This window comes from Silene latifolia, unplaced genomic scaffold (assembly GCF_048544455.1).
Source record: "Silene latifolia isolate original U9 population unplaced genomic scaffold, ASM4854445v1 scaffold_124, whole genome shotgun sequence".
In the NCBI taxonomy this organism is placed as follows: Eukaryota; Viridiplantae; Streptophyta; class Magnoliopsida; order Caryophyllales; family Caryophyllaceae; genus Silene; species Silene latifolia.
The window spans coordinates 694,154-710,155 of record NW_027413129.1 but is presented as its reverse complement, the minus strand read 5'-3'; the positions used below and the strand labels follow the sequence as shown (position 1 = coordinate 710,155).

The following is a 16,002-nucleotide window of genomic DNA, read 5'->3' as shown; positions in this document are numbered from 1 at the left end:
GTCTTCCTCCTCATCTTCTTCATCACTTGGAGAAGATGTGAGGGTGAGACTCTTTCCCTTTGATGACTCACTAGAATGCTTATCGAGGTTAAACTCGTGAGCCATTAGTGATCCCATTAGTTCATGAAGAGATAGGGTTGACAAGTCTTTAGTTTCCTCTATGGCGGTGACTTTAGGTTGCCATTTAGGAGTTAGACTACGAAGGATTTTTCGAATGATGTCCTCGGACTCGAAATTCCTTCCTAGACTTTTAAGCTCATTAATAATACAAGAAAAACGAGAAGAGAAACTATTTAAAGACTCGTCCTTTGACATTCTAAACATCTCATATTGTTGCATGAGAAGGTCAATACGGTGTTTTCTTACTTGGGACGTCCTTTCATAGGCAAGTACAAGGGAATCCCAAATAGATTTTGCCGTAGGACATCCGGAGATTCGACTAACTTCCCCCTCACCAACACAACGTTGAAGAATCGACATTGCTTTGGAATTCTTTTCGGCAAGCTTGAAGTCGTTCTCATTGTAATTTCTTTCCTCTTTTGTCTTGGTGAAACCGTTTAGAATATCGGTTTCCTCAATGGCAAGAGGTCCATTTTGGATGATGTTCCAACATTGATAATCGATACTTTTGATGTAATGTTCCATTTTGAGTTTCCACCATCCAAAATTCGAACCGGTAAAGACCGGGATCTTGGAGTGTTTCTCGGAATCCATTACCCACGAATCAAACTCTAAGGCGATTAGCCTCGATCAAGAGCACGAGGCTCTGATACCAATTGTTGAGTTTATGGATTCAAGTACCTAAGAGGGGGAAGGGGTGAATTAGGTACTATTTAAAAATTTTATAACTCCAACTTTATTGAATTAAAGTGAGTTACGAGGACAAAAGAGATGAGAAGATACTTTGAATAATATTGAAAGATTGAACAAGTATCACGATGAATGTTTGCTGAAGTATGAAAGCAACAATCGTTCTGACTGTATCTATTTGTCTGAGTTTGTGGAATATGACTGTAGACCAAATGCGACAAAGATGATGAATCACTTCTAAGGTTAAGCAAAGCAAAACAAACAAACAAAGTAAATTGCAGCGGAAATAAAGTAAAAACAATGAACACGAGATTTTTGAATTGGTTCGGCAAATACTCAAGTGCCTACGTCCAATCTACCTTTTTATTGCTTTCTTTTAGTGATCTACTCCGACAACTAAAAGACCCTTACAATAAAAGACACCAACCTACTCCGGTTGTAAAGCTAGTACAAGAACTACTCCGTTCTTATGACAAGCTAACTCGCAACCTACTCCGGTTGCCAACTCACAACCTACTCCGGTTGTCAAGAGTTAAAGACTACTCCGTCCTAAACTCTACTAACACACTTAGAATGTTATAGGATCAAGTTTCCACTAACACATTCTTAACAAAGAATAGAGATGGACAACTTTTACAAGATCAACAATTCATAAGCAAGAGAGTTTAGTATAGAAAAGTAACAGTAGCCACGACTGTAACAACTTGAAGACTTTTAAAGGATTTGCAAATAAACACGATTTTTAAGCTTTAAAAATAATTTGCAAAGATGGAAGAATTAATTCAGAAAAGTCTTGAGGATTTATGAAGGAGGGACTCGCCTTTTATAGAGGAAATGGGTGAGGAGGTTGCTAGGGTTTTGAAGGGTCAAAGACCTCACATGTGAAGGGTATTTGCAACCACCCAAAACTTGCACCAAAAAGGGCTCTTTTGCAAAGGCAAGAATAGAGAAAGATGGTTTGAAAGATATCCTTAAAAGCTCATGCAAATTCAGAAAACAAAGAGGGAAAAGACAAGTCACATGATGACAAGTTGACACTAAAATGGCAAAAAGCATTCTTTGTTTTCTTAAAGAACCAAAGGGTTGAATTTGCATAAAGAGGAAACATTTTGAAAATAATAATTCAAACCACTCTTTATTGAAGACCATCTCCTTAATAAAAATCTGATTTTTATCTTTGAAAAATAAGAGTCACGTGAAAGGCTTTTGAAAGATAAAAAAGAACTTCAAGTTTTACGAGTTGTGGCAATAATCCAAGCAGCTGTTTACTCATGAAAGCAACAGTCGTCTGGACTATTTCTATTACTCTAATATACTCTACTTTCTTGCTTGTACATTAGATGACACAACGACTTAATACAATGGGATGATTAACAACTTCAACACTTCTTAATCCATGCTTGATATGATCATATATCCTGAAAAGGTAAACTAAGATGACACAAATCAAATGGGCATGTTATCATCAACCTAAGGAACCCAACACTATACATTTCCACCTTTAATGGTGATCTTGTTTTAAGTCTATTGAGAATACTATTATAACCTTGTCTATTATGTAAGCATATTATATTGCTCTTAATCTTGCAGGGTAAGATGCAGGGTGATTGTGAAGCTATTATTAGCTACTACTTAATTGTGGGGGCATGGAGTTTTGCCTAATGTTTATCTTTAGCATAATGATAATATCAACTTAATAATGCTAAAATAATGTGTATAATGACTTGCAGATTTACACATTTTATGCAGATTTGATTTGAGAAAGTTGATTGAGAATAATATGCTCACAAATTATTATCTTTGTGAAATTTGAGTGGAACATATTTAAGCTAATGGACTAAGAAAGAAAGAAGTCCTAGAATTGTCGAGGGGAATGGGGCAAAAGCCTATTAGTTGAGGAATTTGTGGTGGATACCGGAACTTGCTATGCAAGGGTGGTCTAACGAAGCCATAGATAACTCATACTTGTGTACACTTCCCATTCCTATGACATGTACACTATTTTGGAAGGTTGAGCATATAGCTCTTAATGGTCTTATAGCCCAAAATTGGGTGGTCCTTGTGAGACGGACTTGATGAGATCACCGTAATGATGGAGGTTGAGATATTTCTCTTAATGAATCTATATCCCTTTATTTGGGTGGTCCTATTGAGAAGGACTTGATGGATTCACCGCAATGTTGAAAGGTTGAGCCTTAGAGCTTTTAATGAATCTATATCCCTTTATTTGGGTGGTCTTATTGAGAAGGACCTGATGGATTCACCGCTATGTTGAGAGGTTGAGCCTTAGAGCTCTTAATGATTCTATAGCTCATGCGTGAGTGGTTTATATGGAGATAGACTTGTTGGAATCACCTACGTGAGTCTGAAGGATTGTCCTCCTTCTATGAGAGACTAGGCTATCTCTCTAGAGCACTCGTGAGAATCCCAAGGTTCATTTGGCCATAAATTTATTGAATTGTATCGCGGAACTCGTCTGGAACTTAAGATGAGATATGTGTTTGGAATTTACCCCGGAGTCTAGGAGTTCAAGATTCGTTCACTCTCTAGGTGATGAAAGAATTGTTCCATTTCACTATGTGTTAATTCAAATCGAAAGATATTAATGCTTAAATATCAATCCTTATTAATATGCTCAGAATTTTGTCTATCATTTGCATTAGTGGTGGATTGTTGGAAGTAATGCAAAAGGCTAGTAATGTTGTCTAGATACATTGCATTGTAGAGAAGCTTTACATTACCTCGTAAGAGAATCTCTCCACTCTCACCACTAAATGCATGTTTATAGCCCCATTAACTCCATGTTTATGGTAGTGGTTATGCCTCTTTATAGTGCTAATTAATCACTATAAATATGAGAAGTATGTAGTCATTTGAGACACACATCTTCCATATATCTCTACTACTTCTCTATGATAATTTTGAGCATACCATATGAGTTCCAACTCCTAATGGTTGAGTACACAACTTTTAGGAGTGTTGTGTGACCTTGGGGAACGACGCCTATATCGATTTGTACCGTAGTCGGGGCGATTTCGTTTCTCATTCAGTGGCCTCCATACCACGACACAACAACAAATATTCTCTAATTATATCTTCGCCCCTATAGTGATACTATATTTCCAACACAAGACTCGCCACTGAATCCGTAGAGACCTTAAAAATTACTACCACTTTTCCACATTGATCTTTTATTGGACTCTATGCGTACCGAGAATTACTCCCTCCGTTTTACATTGATCTTTCATTTGACTTTGGACTTGCACTTTCTAGCATGTACTATTAATCTACGAAGTATTATACTTCATATGTTAAGATTATGGTTTTATGGTTTTATGGTAATTACGAGTGACCCTAATACTCCATATTGATGCACTTTCACTCTATGTGAAAACTAAAAAGGGTGGAATATTTTATGGTTGCTAGTTCTAAGACCAGGAACATTATTGCTGTCAAAGATCAGATTGAACCAAACTGTTTTAGATCCGAACGTGAATGTATTAATTTTTAGATATCGATATGTGGTCCTAAACAAGTCTTAAATTACGGAGTGTATATGAAGTTTAGTACTAATCCATCCATGAAATTCAAAATCAACATATTTTAAATATCTCAAGGAATTTCGAGAAATGTTTTGAAAGGCTCCTGCCAGTTTTCGAGATAGCACAGTAATAATTGTAAATTACATGATCTTAATAATGAGTCAGTTTAATACAACAGTCACTTGAAGCCCTTGGAAGCATCAACAAATCCTTGCTTATTGGCAATTCTTCCTCTATATCATCACAGTAACAACCTCTACGTACGATCAACTTCTTCAGGACTCTCGCATTTCTAAGAAAATGTCCAAGAAGTAGTAACATACCCTCATCATAACCACAAAAATCATGCACTTCGATCACTTTGACATGGCATGAAAACGGTTTTAGAGATTCACTTGGACGTGACATTACTGGAAAATTATTACTGCAGTAACAATAGCTCTGAAAAGAATATGTAAACGAACAAGTGAGAAAAAAAAATCACTAATCAATTAGTTAAATGTTAAAAGGGGTATATCTAGTTGATGCTAACCGGTTCAAAGACAACAACTTCAAGTCGAGGAGATTTGTCAAGCACACTTGTCATAGATTTCAATGAATCATAAGACAAGAAGGGAAGGTGTAATCTCGACAGGCTAGGAAAAAACGGCACTTGCCTCTTATCGCCCATCATAAAAAGACACTGCACCATGAAAGAAAATATGAAAAATATGTTAGATTTTCATTTTCAATGAAGTCAAATACTCGCCCAAAAAACTCTCAATTACTTCCAATTAAGTCTGCTGTGACGGGAGCAATTGGGAGTTCGAGGACCTATGGTAATGTCGTTATAAGATGATAAAAAAGTGAGAAACACAAATTATACATATACCTCTACTGACTCAGATAGAAGATGTAGTTCCTTGCTTTTATAGGCAGCATCTCTTAAAAGATCACGGTCATCCTCCAATGAACGGTAGGTATCTGAAGGGTAGCTAAACCGTAGCTTTGCCTCGACAAGGGAGCATGATTTTTTCCACAACGGAACAATTTTCACACCAACGACTCTATAATATGTTAAATACGCCAAATTAGGCGCTTCAATCTCTAAGATCCCATTCTTAACATTAGAGTATTTTATTCTTAGCACTTTGAGTTGTCCTATGGAAATAGTTACATGACCCCTAGCATACAATCCACAATTATAGAGAGTTAATTCTTCGAGAAATTCACACTTAGATAACAATCTTTTTGTTTCATGATTATCATCAAATCTAACATGTTTTAGGTGAATAATCTTGAGGTTCGGCAACCCTGATGATAGAGAAAACTTGGGAACACGGCACGGACAACCTATCACTTTCAGTTTTACCAATGTTTTGCACATTGCAAAGACATCTGGCAACTCGTATTTATTAACTTGATAATGAAACTCCTCAACACCCTTTTGTATCGCATGTTTAACCCACGCATTCAAATGTGATTCATTATAGCTGCCTTGACAGACTAAACTAAATTTCATAATAGGCGACATTTGGTGCAATTCCAAGACTTTATTAACAAATTTCTCAAAACTTCTTTTACCAGCATACCATGGTGCATCATCAAAAGAGAGACAATCAGTCAATGTAAAGAGGTACTGCCATCTTCTCGATAGAATACTTGTTCTCACAGCATACCATGTTGGTAGAAACGAAAGTATGAGAACGAGCAACTCATCAGGCAAATTACCTAATTTCATAGATGACGTCATAGCCTTTACAGGATCTCTACCTGAAATTATTGGAGGCAAACTTAAGGACTACCATCAGCAAAGTACCTAAGCAATAAAATTCTTTACTAAGAAGGAAAAAAAAGGAGGAGAACATTGAATAATTTTAATTACGGTAAACAAGTTCTTGTACAAGACGTCTTACACAAGTAATTGTATCACGCTTAATATTTCTCCAAACAACATTGAATTATTGAAATTCTACATCAAAAGTTTCGATTTTTACTTTTTCTAGTTTACACTCTCGTATATCCCCGTTGGCCCGTCCTAATTTTAAATTCTAGTATATTTCTCCAAGCAAAGTACCTAAGCAATAAAATACTTTTTCTAGCTTCTTCCTCGACAACAATCAATAACGGTTATTGGCAATCACGTAGTACCCTATTGATGACTAGTTATTGAACTACGAGTAACTACGGTGAAAAAAGTCTTAAGAGAAACATTACCGTATTAAAGTACAGATTGAAACCAATTCCAGTGAAATCGAATTATTTTAGAAGTATTGATTAAATCGAAAAAAATTAGTTTACCTTTTTGTCACCTCGTTTGGAGTTTGGACTAATGCGATCTTAATTTAGGGGCTAAATTAAAGACTGAATTCTCGGGAACAAACTTGAAACTCTTCCTATTATAGGGCTGTGTTTAGGCTAGTGGTTGGCTTAACGGGTCGTAATCGTTCAAAAGTTAACTCGATGGCACAAGCGGGTCTGGCGACTACGTTTTATTGGCCATGTCTAGCTGCTATCAGAAGTAAAGGAGGCAAAAAGAAATTATGACCTACCAAAAAATTAATATTGTTTAATCATTTTAAAACATTGAAGATTTTAAGAAATTTCGTCGGTTTTGAGTTACTGAAAACAATTTAATGGACTTAGACCTAAAATTTCTAGGTATCGAATTTTACAGTAGTTTTATATTTATATTAAGGTTCTATATTTAAGAATTTTGGATAGCAAAATCGATAACTCTAGTAATGGATAATATAGAGGTGGTAAGTTCCTAGTAGATAGGTTCCATCGAGGGGAAGGTTAGACCTATCACACGAGGTGAGCTAATGATGTTAAATGTTAACTCTAGTAATGGTTAATTTAACTCTAGTAATGGTTAATTTATTTGTCTCTATGATAGAAGCCTCATATGCGACCTTCTAGTGTCGATTTTAACCGAGAAGGTCTTAGCCGGATGATTAAGTCTCTAATGTATCGTGATAATAAGTCACTAGTTCGAATCCCCTCGACCCCTCCCCTATATTATGCTGGCCTTGCGCCTCATTCGATATAAACAACGTGTTGATTTTCGGAATTTAATAAGAAGGGTGCGGAAAATTAACAAATTAGTGGTCAGTAAGTAATATTTGTTTCTAACGACAAGATAAGTTTAAGGACAAAAAATGTTGGGCTTAAGACTTAAGACAACAAATTCTAAGACGTCTTCATCAAGTGATTAAGACAGACATATTGTAGATAATTGGTCCCAAGTTTGAATCCGACTCCCCTTTATTGTTTTTTTGGTGTAAACCGGGATGTGCACCGTCGACAATAGTGTATAATCCCTCGTCGGAGGTGCTCTCATGAAGAAGCAAACAACTGGCCAAAGAGTTTGCTCTATTCTCATGAACAAGGATCGAACCCTGACCTCATGATTAAGGGATGAGGTGAGAAACCACCGCACCAAACCCATTTGATTAACTCCCCTCCATTGTAATGAGACTAAGTGCGTGATAGATGAACCATCTCAACCAAAACCTTAAGAGAAAGGTTCCTTCCTTCCCCGATTGCCTAAAAACATTCAACAATATCGTCCGCAACTATCCCAAACTCGGACGAACCCTTGAAGCCACTCGTGCTTCTCAACGTGCATTCCGTTGCCAAATTTGACGGATCCAACTATCGCCAATGGCGACTACAACTTGAATCCCTCTTCCATGGCTATGGTCTCTTAGCCTATATTGACGGAACTGCACCTCCCTCGCAAACTATTACAAACGCTGACAAAACTGTATCCCCCAATCCGGCCTATAATACTTGGTTTCGGCAAGACAAATTGTTAGTCGGTGCCTTAGCTAGCACCCTAACCTCAGCCTTAAGCCCTCTCCTTAATCGCACCACCACAACGCGTGAGGCATGGGTGGCTCTCGAGTCCTCCTATGCCCTCCCGTCTCGTGGTCACATCAAACAACTACGCCACAAACTCAAACACATTACCAAAGGTTCATCCTCTATTTCTGATTACATGACAAAAATCAAAACCACTGTTGACGAGTTAGCCCTTCTCGACACCATCATCTCTGACGAAGACGTCACTGATCATGTCATTGATGGCCTCGATGATTCCTATCAATCCGTCATCGATGCGGTTAATGCTCGTGATCAACCCATCTCCTTCCCTGCTCTTCTCGAAAAACTGCTCAACAGGGAGTTAACCATCGCCTAAACCACTCCCACCCCTGCCGTCTCCTTCCCAGCCGTGGCCCACCCTACTTTCGCCCGTCACAATTCCACCCCCTCCCGTCCCAACCAGGTCTCAAACTCCAACTCTACCCAAGCCCCCAACACACCCTTTAAGGGGAAATGTCAATGGTGCTCGCACCAAGGACATACCCTCTATTATTGTCAAATCTTCAAATCGTTGTACCCTAATATCCAAGTTCCTCGCTACACTCGCAATCCTACCACCACTTCCGCCCCTCAAGTCAACCCCATTGCTCTCAACCAATCGATTCCCTCCCCTTGGCTTCTCGACAGTGGTGCGTCTCACCATGTCACCACTGATCTCGAGAACCTCGCACCCCACTTCCCTTATGACGGTACTGATGAAATTGTTATTGGTGACGGGTCTGGGCTTCCAATTCAAAATACCGGTTCTGCTCTTTTATCCTCTAAGTTTAAATTACAAAATGTTTTTCATGTACCTTTAATGCACAAAAATATCATTTCCGTCTCTAAATTTTGCACCGATAATAATGTTTCCATTGTTTTTAACTCGGACTCTTTTGTTGTCAAGGAACATGATACTGGTGCAATCCTCTTCACCGGAGCAGCAAAGGACGGAGTTTACTATTGGCCGTCGTCGTCCCCGCAAGTCCACGCCATCTCCACGAATAAACCCGATCTTCACCATCGATTGGGACATCCTCATCTTTCAGTTTTTAAGTCTATTTGTTCTCACATGAATGTTAAATCTACCAGTTTGGATACTTCTTGCAATGCCTGCCAAATTTATAAAAGTCATAAACTCTCTTTTAATGTGTCATCGTTACAATCTAATTATCCGCTTGAAGTAATTTTTAGTGACGTATGGTCATCGCCAATTCATTCCATCACTAATTTCAAATATTATGTTATTTTTGTCGATCACCATACAAAATTCACATGGTTATTTCCACTTACAAAGAAGTCCGATACACATTCTACTTTCTTGGCCTTTAAAAATTTGGTAGAAAAACAATGCTCTCAAACAATAAAAACATTCTATTCCGATAACGGTGGTGAATTTGAGAAATTAAAACCCGACTTTGCTAAGTTTGGCATTCAACATTTAACTTCACCGCCTCATACACCCGAACATAATGGACTTGCGGAACGACGACATCGGCACATTGTGGACACCGGTCTTGCTCTCCTTTCCCATTCCTCTATGCCTCTTGCGTACTGGCCATATGCCTTTCAAACTGCCGTTTATTTAATCAACCGTATGCCCACCTCCACTCTCAACAATGATTCACCCTACTTCCGTCTTTTTCGAACCATCCCCAAATACAACAACTTTCGGAATTTTGGGAGCCTATGCTATCCATGGCTCCGCCCCTACACCGCTCATAAACTCGATGCCCGCTCAAAACCATGCGTCTTCATTGGTTACTCTCCCTCCCAACATGCCTACTTATGCCTCGACCCAACCACCAATCGCATTTACAGTTCCCGTCATGTAAAGTTTGTGGATCAAACCTACCCATTCGCCACCTCCTCCCCATCCCCATCCCTTCCCTCCTCTGATGAATGGTGCGACTTTTCCCTTCCTGTCCCTGAGCCTTCCCCTTCTCCCAACCCGAACTCACCCTCCCTTCCCTCTCCCACTTCGCCCTCCTCCCCTGCCCCACCAGAAGACTCTCCCACTGCCCCACCAGACAACTCCTCCCCTGCCCCACCAGAAAACTCCCCCCTGCCTCTCCTAATCCCCCTACCGCCACCACTGCTGCTAACCTCCCCCACATCATGCCACACGTGCCTCCCATGGTATTTACAAACCCATCGACAAACTCAATCTCTCGGCTAAACTCACCTCCACCGAACCCAAAACAGTTAAACAAGCTCTTGTTGATCCCGTATGGCGTGCCGCCATGGAGGAACAATTTTCTGCCCTTCAACGAAATCAAACGTGGGAACTCGTCCCACTAGACTCCTCTCAAAATCTTGTTGGTTGTAAATGGGTCTTTCGGGTCAAATACAATCCCGATGGTTCCATTCACAAGCACAAAGCCCGTCTTGTTGCCAAGGGTTTCTTACAACGGCCCGGCATCGATTACACCGAAACTTTTAGTCCAGTAATTAAACCAGCTACGGTTCGTCTAATACTTAGTCTTGCCGTCACTAACAATTAGCCTCTTCGTCAACTCGACATCAATGATGCGTTTCTTCAAGGAACGCTCACTGATACAGTTTTTATGGCCCAACCGCCAGGTTTTGCCGACCCATCCAAGCCCCATCATGTGTGCCGTCTTCGAAAAGCTTTATATGGACTTAAGCAGGCTCCGCGGGCTTGGTACACGGAGCTTCGCTCCTTTCTTATATCTGCTGGGTTCAAGAACTCTATTACTGACACTTCTCTGTTTATCTATCATGGCTCCTCTACATTATTTATCTTGGTGTATGTGGATGACATCATCGTTACAGGTTCTTGTGCCTCGTCAGTTTCGAAGTTCATTGCCTCTCTATCAGCTCGTTTTTCTCTCAAAGACCTTGGCCAACTGTCATACTTTCTTGGTGTCGAGGTTCAACCATGCTCTCAAGGGATATTCTTAAATCAACAAAAGTATACATCTGATTTTCTTGCTAGAGCTCACTTGTCTGATGCGAAATCCGCCTTTACACCCATGGATTCGGTTCTCAAATTAAATCTTCGTGATGGTCCCCCTCACGAAAATCCCACTGAGTATCGTGCCCTTGTCGGAGGTTTGCAATATTTATCTCTTACCCGACCCGATGTTGCCTTCGCTGTCAATCGATTATCTCAATTTATGCATGCTCCAACCACTTGCCACTGGGCCGCTCTTAAACGGCTTCTCCGGTACCTCGCTGGTACTCTGTCACATGGTATTATTATTCATCGTGCCTCCCATATGGTGCTTCATGCCTATTCCGACTCGGCCTGGGGTGACAATGAAGATGACCTTACTTCGACTGGTGCATACATTGTATATCTTGGTCGAAATATTATTTCCTGGAGTTCTAAAAAGCAACGCACTATAGCTCGGTCCTCTACTGAAGCGGAGTATCGTTGCGTTGCAAATGCAAGTGCGGAATTAACTTGGCTGGCTAGTTTAATTTCAGAAATTAATGTCACTCTTCCATCGACTCCTGTGGTTTACTGTGACAACATTGGTGCTACAAATTTAAGTGCTAATCCCGTTTTCCATTCTCGAATGAAACATGTGGCCCTTGATTTTCATTTTATTCGTGAGAAGGTCCAAGCTGGTTTACTTCGAGTTGTGCCTATTGCTAATGATGATCAGCTTGCTAACGCCCTGACCAAGCCACTACCTCGACCGCGCTTCACTATGTTAATGTCCAAGATTGGACTTTCCCAAAGGCCGTCCATCTTGCGGGGGGATGTTAAGAGTAATTAGAGTCCTCAAACTTCTCTAATTATCCATGCCTATAATTGTGTAAATCTTGTTATTAGTTGCCTAAAACTTAGGATTACGTATCTCTTATTCTAGGTAAATATATCTCATGTATCTGTATAAATAGCTAATCAATATGTAATTGTAAATCATCAATAATACAATATCAATTCACATTTCCTATAGTGCGCACTTCATTAGACAAATAAAAACAAAATATTCTAAAAATCACCATAATCAAAACTACTTAAATCAAATCCTCCATCATAGCAGTGCCAGAACCAAGTAAATGCAATCATTCTTCTTCTTTAGAACCAACAAACGGTCTCTAAATTAATTGATCTTAGTGATCAATTAGCTTCGACGTCTATGTCCTCTATTAAAGAAAAAAAAACGAATGGAGTGGAAAATAAATTCACGAAGTTGTTACGTTGTTAAAGTTCAGTACACGTATACAACAGTCGCTTGAAGCTCTAGGAAGCGTCAACAAATCCTTGCTTATCTGCGGTGCTTCCTCCATGTCATCAAAGCCATGACATTTACGAACGATCAACTTCTTCAGGACTCTCGCATTTCTAAGAAGATGCCCTAGAAGTAATAATGACGAACGGTCATGCCCACAAAGGTTTTTCACTTCGATCACTTTGGCATGGCATGAAAACGGTAGTAGAGATCCACTTGGAGGTGGCGCTAAAGAACGACGATAGCAGTAATGGAGGCCCTGAAAATGAAACATATGAACGAAGAAATGAGGAAAAAATCACTAATCAATTACGAATAGTTAAGTGTTAATAACAAGGGTATATTAATTTGATGCTACCGCGGTAAAGACGACAGTTTCAAGTTGAGGAGAATTGTCAATCACGCTTGTCACATATTTCCATGAATCATAAGAGATGTAGAAAAGGTGTATGCTTGACAAGCAAGGAAAATCATGCACTTGCCCCATACTCGTAAGAAGGAACTGTACCATGAAAGACAATATGAAAAATATGTTATTTTCATGTCGTTAAAAGAAGATCAAAATGTGGGAAACACAAATCAAATATATACCTGTATTTTGTCGGATAGAATATGTAAGCTTGTTGTTTTATAGGCAGCAGCTCTTAAAATATCACGGTCACCTGCTTTGCAATATAAATGTAGTTGCGCCTTGACAAGAGAGCATGACTGTTTCCACAAAGGAACAATTTTAACACCAATATTTCTATAATTTGTTAAATATTCCAACTTAGGGGCTTCAATTTTGAAGGAACCATTCCTAACCTGACAAGTATTTATCTTTAGCACTTTGAGTTGTCCAAAAGAAATAGTAACTGAACCGCTAGTATAAAATGCACAATGGTCAAGAGTTAATTCTTCAAGAAATTCACAGCTAGATAACAATCTTTCTGTTGAATGATAATCACTGTCAAACTGAACTTTATTCAGGTGCGGAATCTTAAGGTTCGGCAACCATGATGATAGAGGAATTTTGATATCACCGTACGTCCCTTCAACTTTCAGTTTCACTAGTGTTTTGCACGTTACAAGTTCATCGGGTAACTCGTATTCTTTAACCTGATAATGAACCTCCTGAACTCCTTTTTGTATCGCATATTTAACCCACGCATTCAAATGTGATTTGTCATACGTAGCTAGACAGACAAGACTAAATTTCCTTATGTGTGACGTTTGGTGCAATTCCAATACTTTATAAACAAAATTTTCAAACCTTCTTATATCAAACGTTTCAATTCTCGTAATTGCTTCCCGGTGTTTGAAACATGGTGCATCATCAAAAGAGAGACAATCAGAAAATGTAAAGAGGTATCGGGTATCGCCATCTCCTCGATAGAATACTTGTTCTCACAACATACCATGTTGTTGGTAAAAACGAAAGTATGTGGACGAGTATTTCATCTGGTAAATTATTGATTTTATGCAAACGACGCTTACTTCTTCGGCTTTCAACATCGTTACCACGTTTCGTAGATGACTTCATAGCCTTTACACGACTCGATCTGAAATGTATAGGTGGCTCGTGGCCATATTAAGGGAGTACCATGCTAAGAATTAGCAAAACTATTAAACAATAAAATTATTTAATTTGATGATTAAGTAACAGAAATAATCTCATGCAAGATGAAATCATGCTAAATTACCTTCTTATAATTCAAGCTTTAGTAGCTTACAATAAAGAAATTTATTACATCGTTTATTTTTAAGGAAAAAAAAAGAAGTGGAAAATTGGTGAACACATTTATTTTAAATTACACAAATACTTGCGTAAGAGGTACCCTAAAAACAGTATCACTTTAATGTTGCTCGTCTCAGCGTGCAATTAAATCACTGGACTTTAATATTAAAAAGAACACATATATTCGTGCCCTAATTTCAAATGTCGGCCCCTTCCCTAAATACCCAAATTGACGTGTTATTGAACTACAAGTAACTTTCAACCTCCGTAAATATTTAACCATAAAAAAGGTCTCAAGTGAAAAATTATAGAATTACAATGAAGGGTGAATTAAATCCACTAAAATAATTATCAATAGAGAGCATTAAAAAAAAAATCGAAAGAAGTTAGGCCACCTTTTGTATCCTGGTTTGGACGAATGCAATGTTGATTTAGGGCTAAGGACTCAACAATTGGAAACATATATTCCTATTATTATGGCGCGTGCTCCAATTTATTTTTTGTTATCAAATAAATTTCAGCAATACTCCTACCGGACCGCTATATAACATAAGACTGACTCAATATAAGAAAAAGCCCAAACAAAAAAACATTGAGATATTTATTTTTTGATTTTATTTGATAACTTTATACGGAGTACTTTTTAATGAAAACTATTGTACTTATATTTATCTACCATTAATTTATGGTGCATCATCAAAAGAGAGATACTTATATTTATTTGATAAAAATATATAAGTTATTAATTTAAAATATTAGATTATTAAAATAATATTATATATGGACCTTATGTTATTAGGTTAGTCTTATCTTAATATAGTTCTTATAAAACAATTTGTGAATAAATTTTATTATGGCGATAAAATATTCATTACATGTGAGAAGTATCAACATGCACGTATGGAAAAAAAAATATTCAATTTGTACTTGGTGGTACTAAACTAAACGTTATGGAAGTCATATAGAGTGATCATGCACGTATCTTAAAAAACAAAAATATGAATTAAACAATTTTGGTGAATCTCCTATGACTCGTGTTTTATTACAAAAATTTGTTAGGATTCAATCGTAATCAGGCAATCTAAATATATTAAAAGTTACGGAGTAATGTACGTTTTACCCATGTTTGTCCTAATCATTTGTTTATCTTTGATTTGTCTACTCCTCACAAAATATATAAAAGATAAACAAATGATTGAAACGAAGGGAGTAATACAAAAAGACGCAGTTGTACGTAGTTGTGTTTAAAGTTAGAAAAACCAAAGTGTAAAAATTGTCTACAATGGTTTTTTCTTTGTTTCTAAAGTAATTGAACAGTCACTTGAAGCTCTTGGAAGCATCAATAAATCCTTGCTTATCTGCAGTGCTTCCTCCCTCTGATCAAAGCATAGACATTTACGAATGATCAACTTTTTCAGGAATCTCGCACTTCTAAGAAGATGCCCTAAAAGTAATAACGAACCCTCATGACCACAAAAGTCATGCACTTCAATCACTTTGACGTGGCACAAAAACGGTACGAGTATCTGAGATTCATTTGGAAGTGACGCTGATAAATAACAGCAGCGAAGAAGGCCCTGAATAAAGAAAATATGAATGAAGAAGTGAGAAAAAATCACTAGTTTATTAGTTAAGTGTTAATGTTAATGACAAGGGTATATTTAGTTGATGATACCGCTACAAAGACGAGAGTTTTCAGTTGCGGAGATTTATCAAGCACGTTTGTCACGTATTTCCATGAATCATAAGGGAAGTAGGAAAGATGTAATCTTGTTAGGCTAGGAAAATCGGGCACTTGTTCCATATTGTCTATCATAAAAAGACGCTGTACCATGAAAGACAATATGAAAAATATGTTAATTTTATTTTCAATGAAGTC

At 38.0% G+C, this 16,002-nt stretch overlaps 1 protein-coding gene across 1 annotated transcript; it reads right to left on the bottom strand.

The window, feature by feature from the left end:
- Positions 1–4,502: 4,502 nt before the first annotated feature.
- LOC141637630 (F-box/LRR-repeat protein At3g59190-like) lies at positions 4,503–8,862 on the bottom strand. Its single transcript, XM_074447103.1, has 4 exons — positions 8,703–8,862; positions 5,224–6,104; positions 4,885–5,034; positions 4,503–4,793 (listed from the first exon to the last, which is right to left on the bottom strand). The coding sequence occupies exons 1-4, from the start codon at positions 8,860–8,862 to the stop codon at positions 4,503–4,505; spliced, it is 1,482 nt and encodes a 493-aa protein (XP_074303204.1).
- Positions 8,863–16,002: the final 7,140 nt, after the last annotated feature.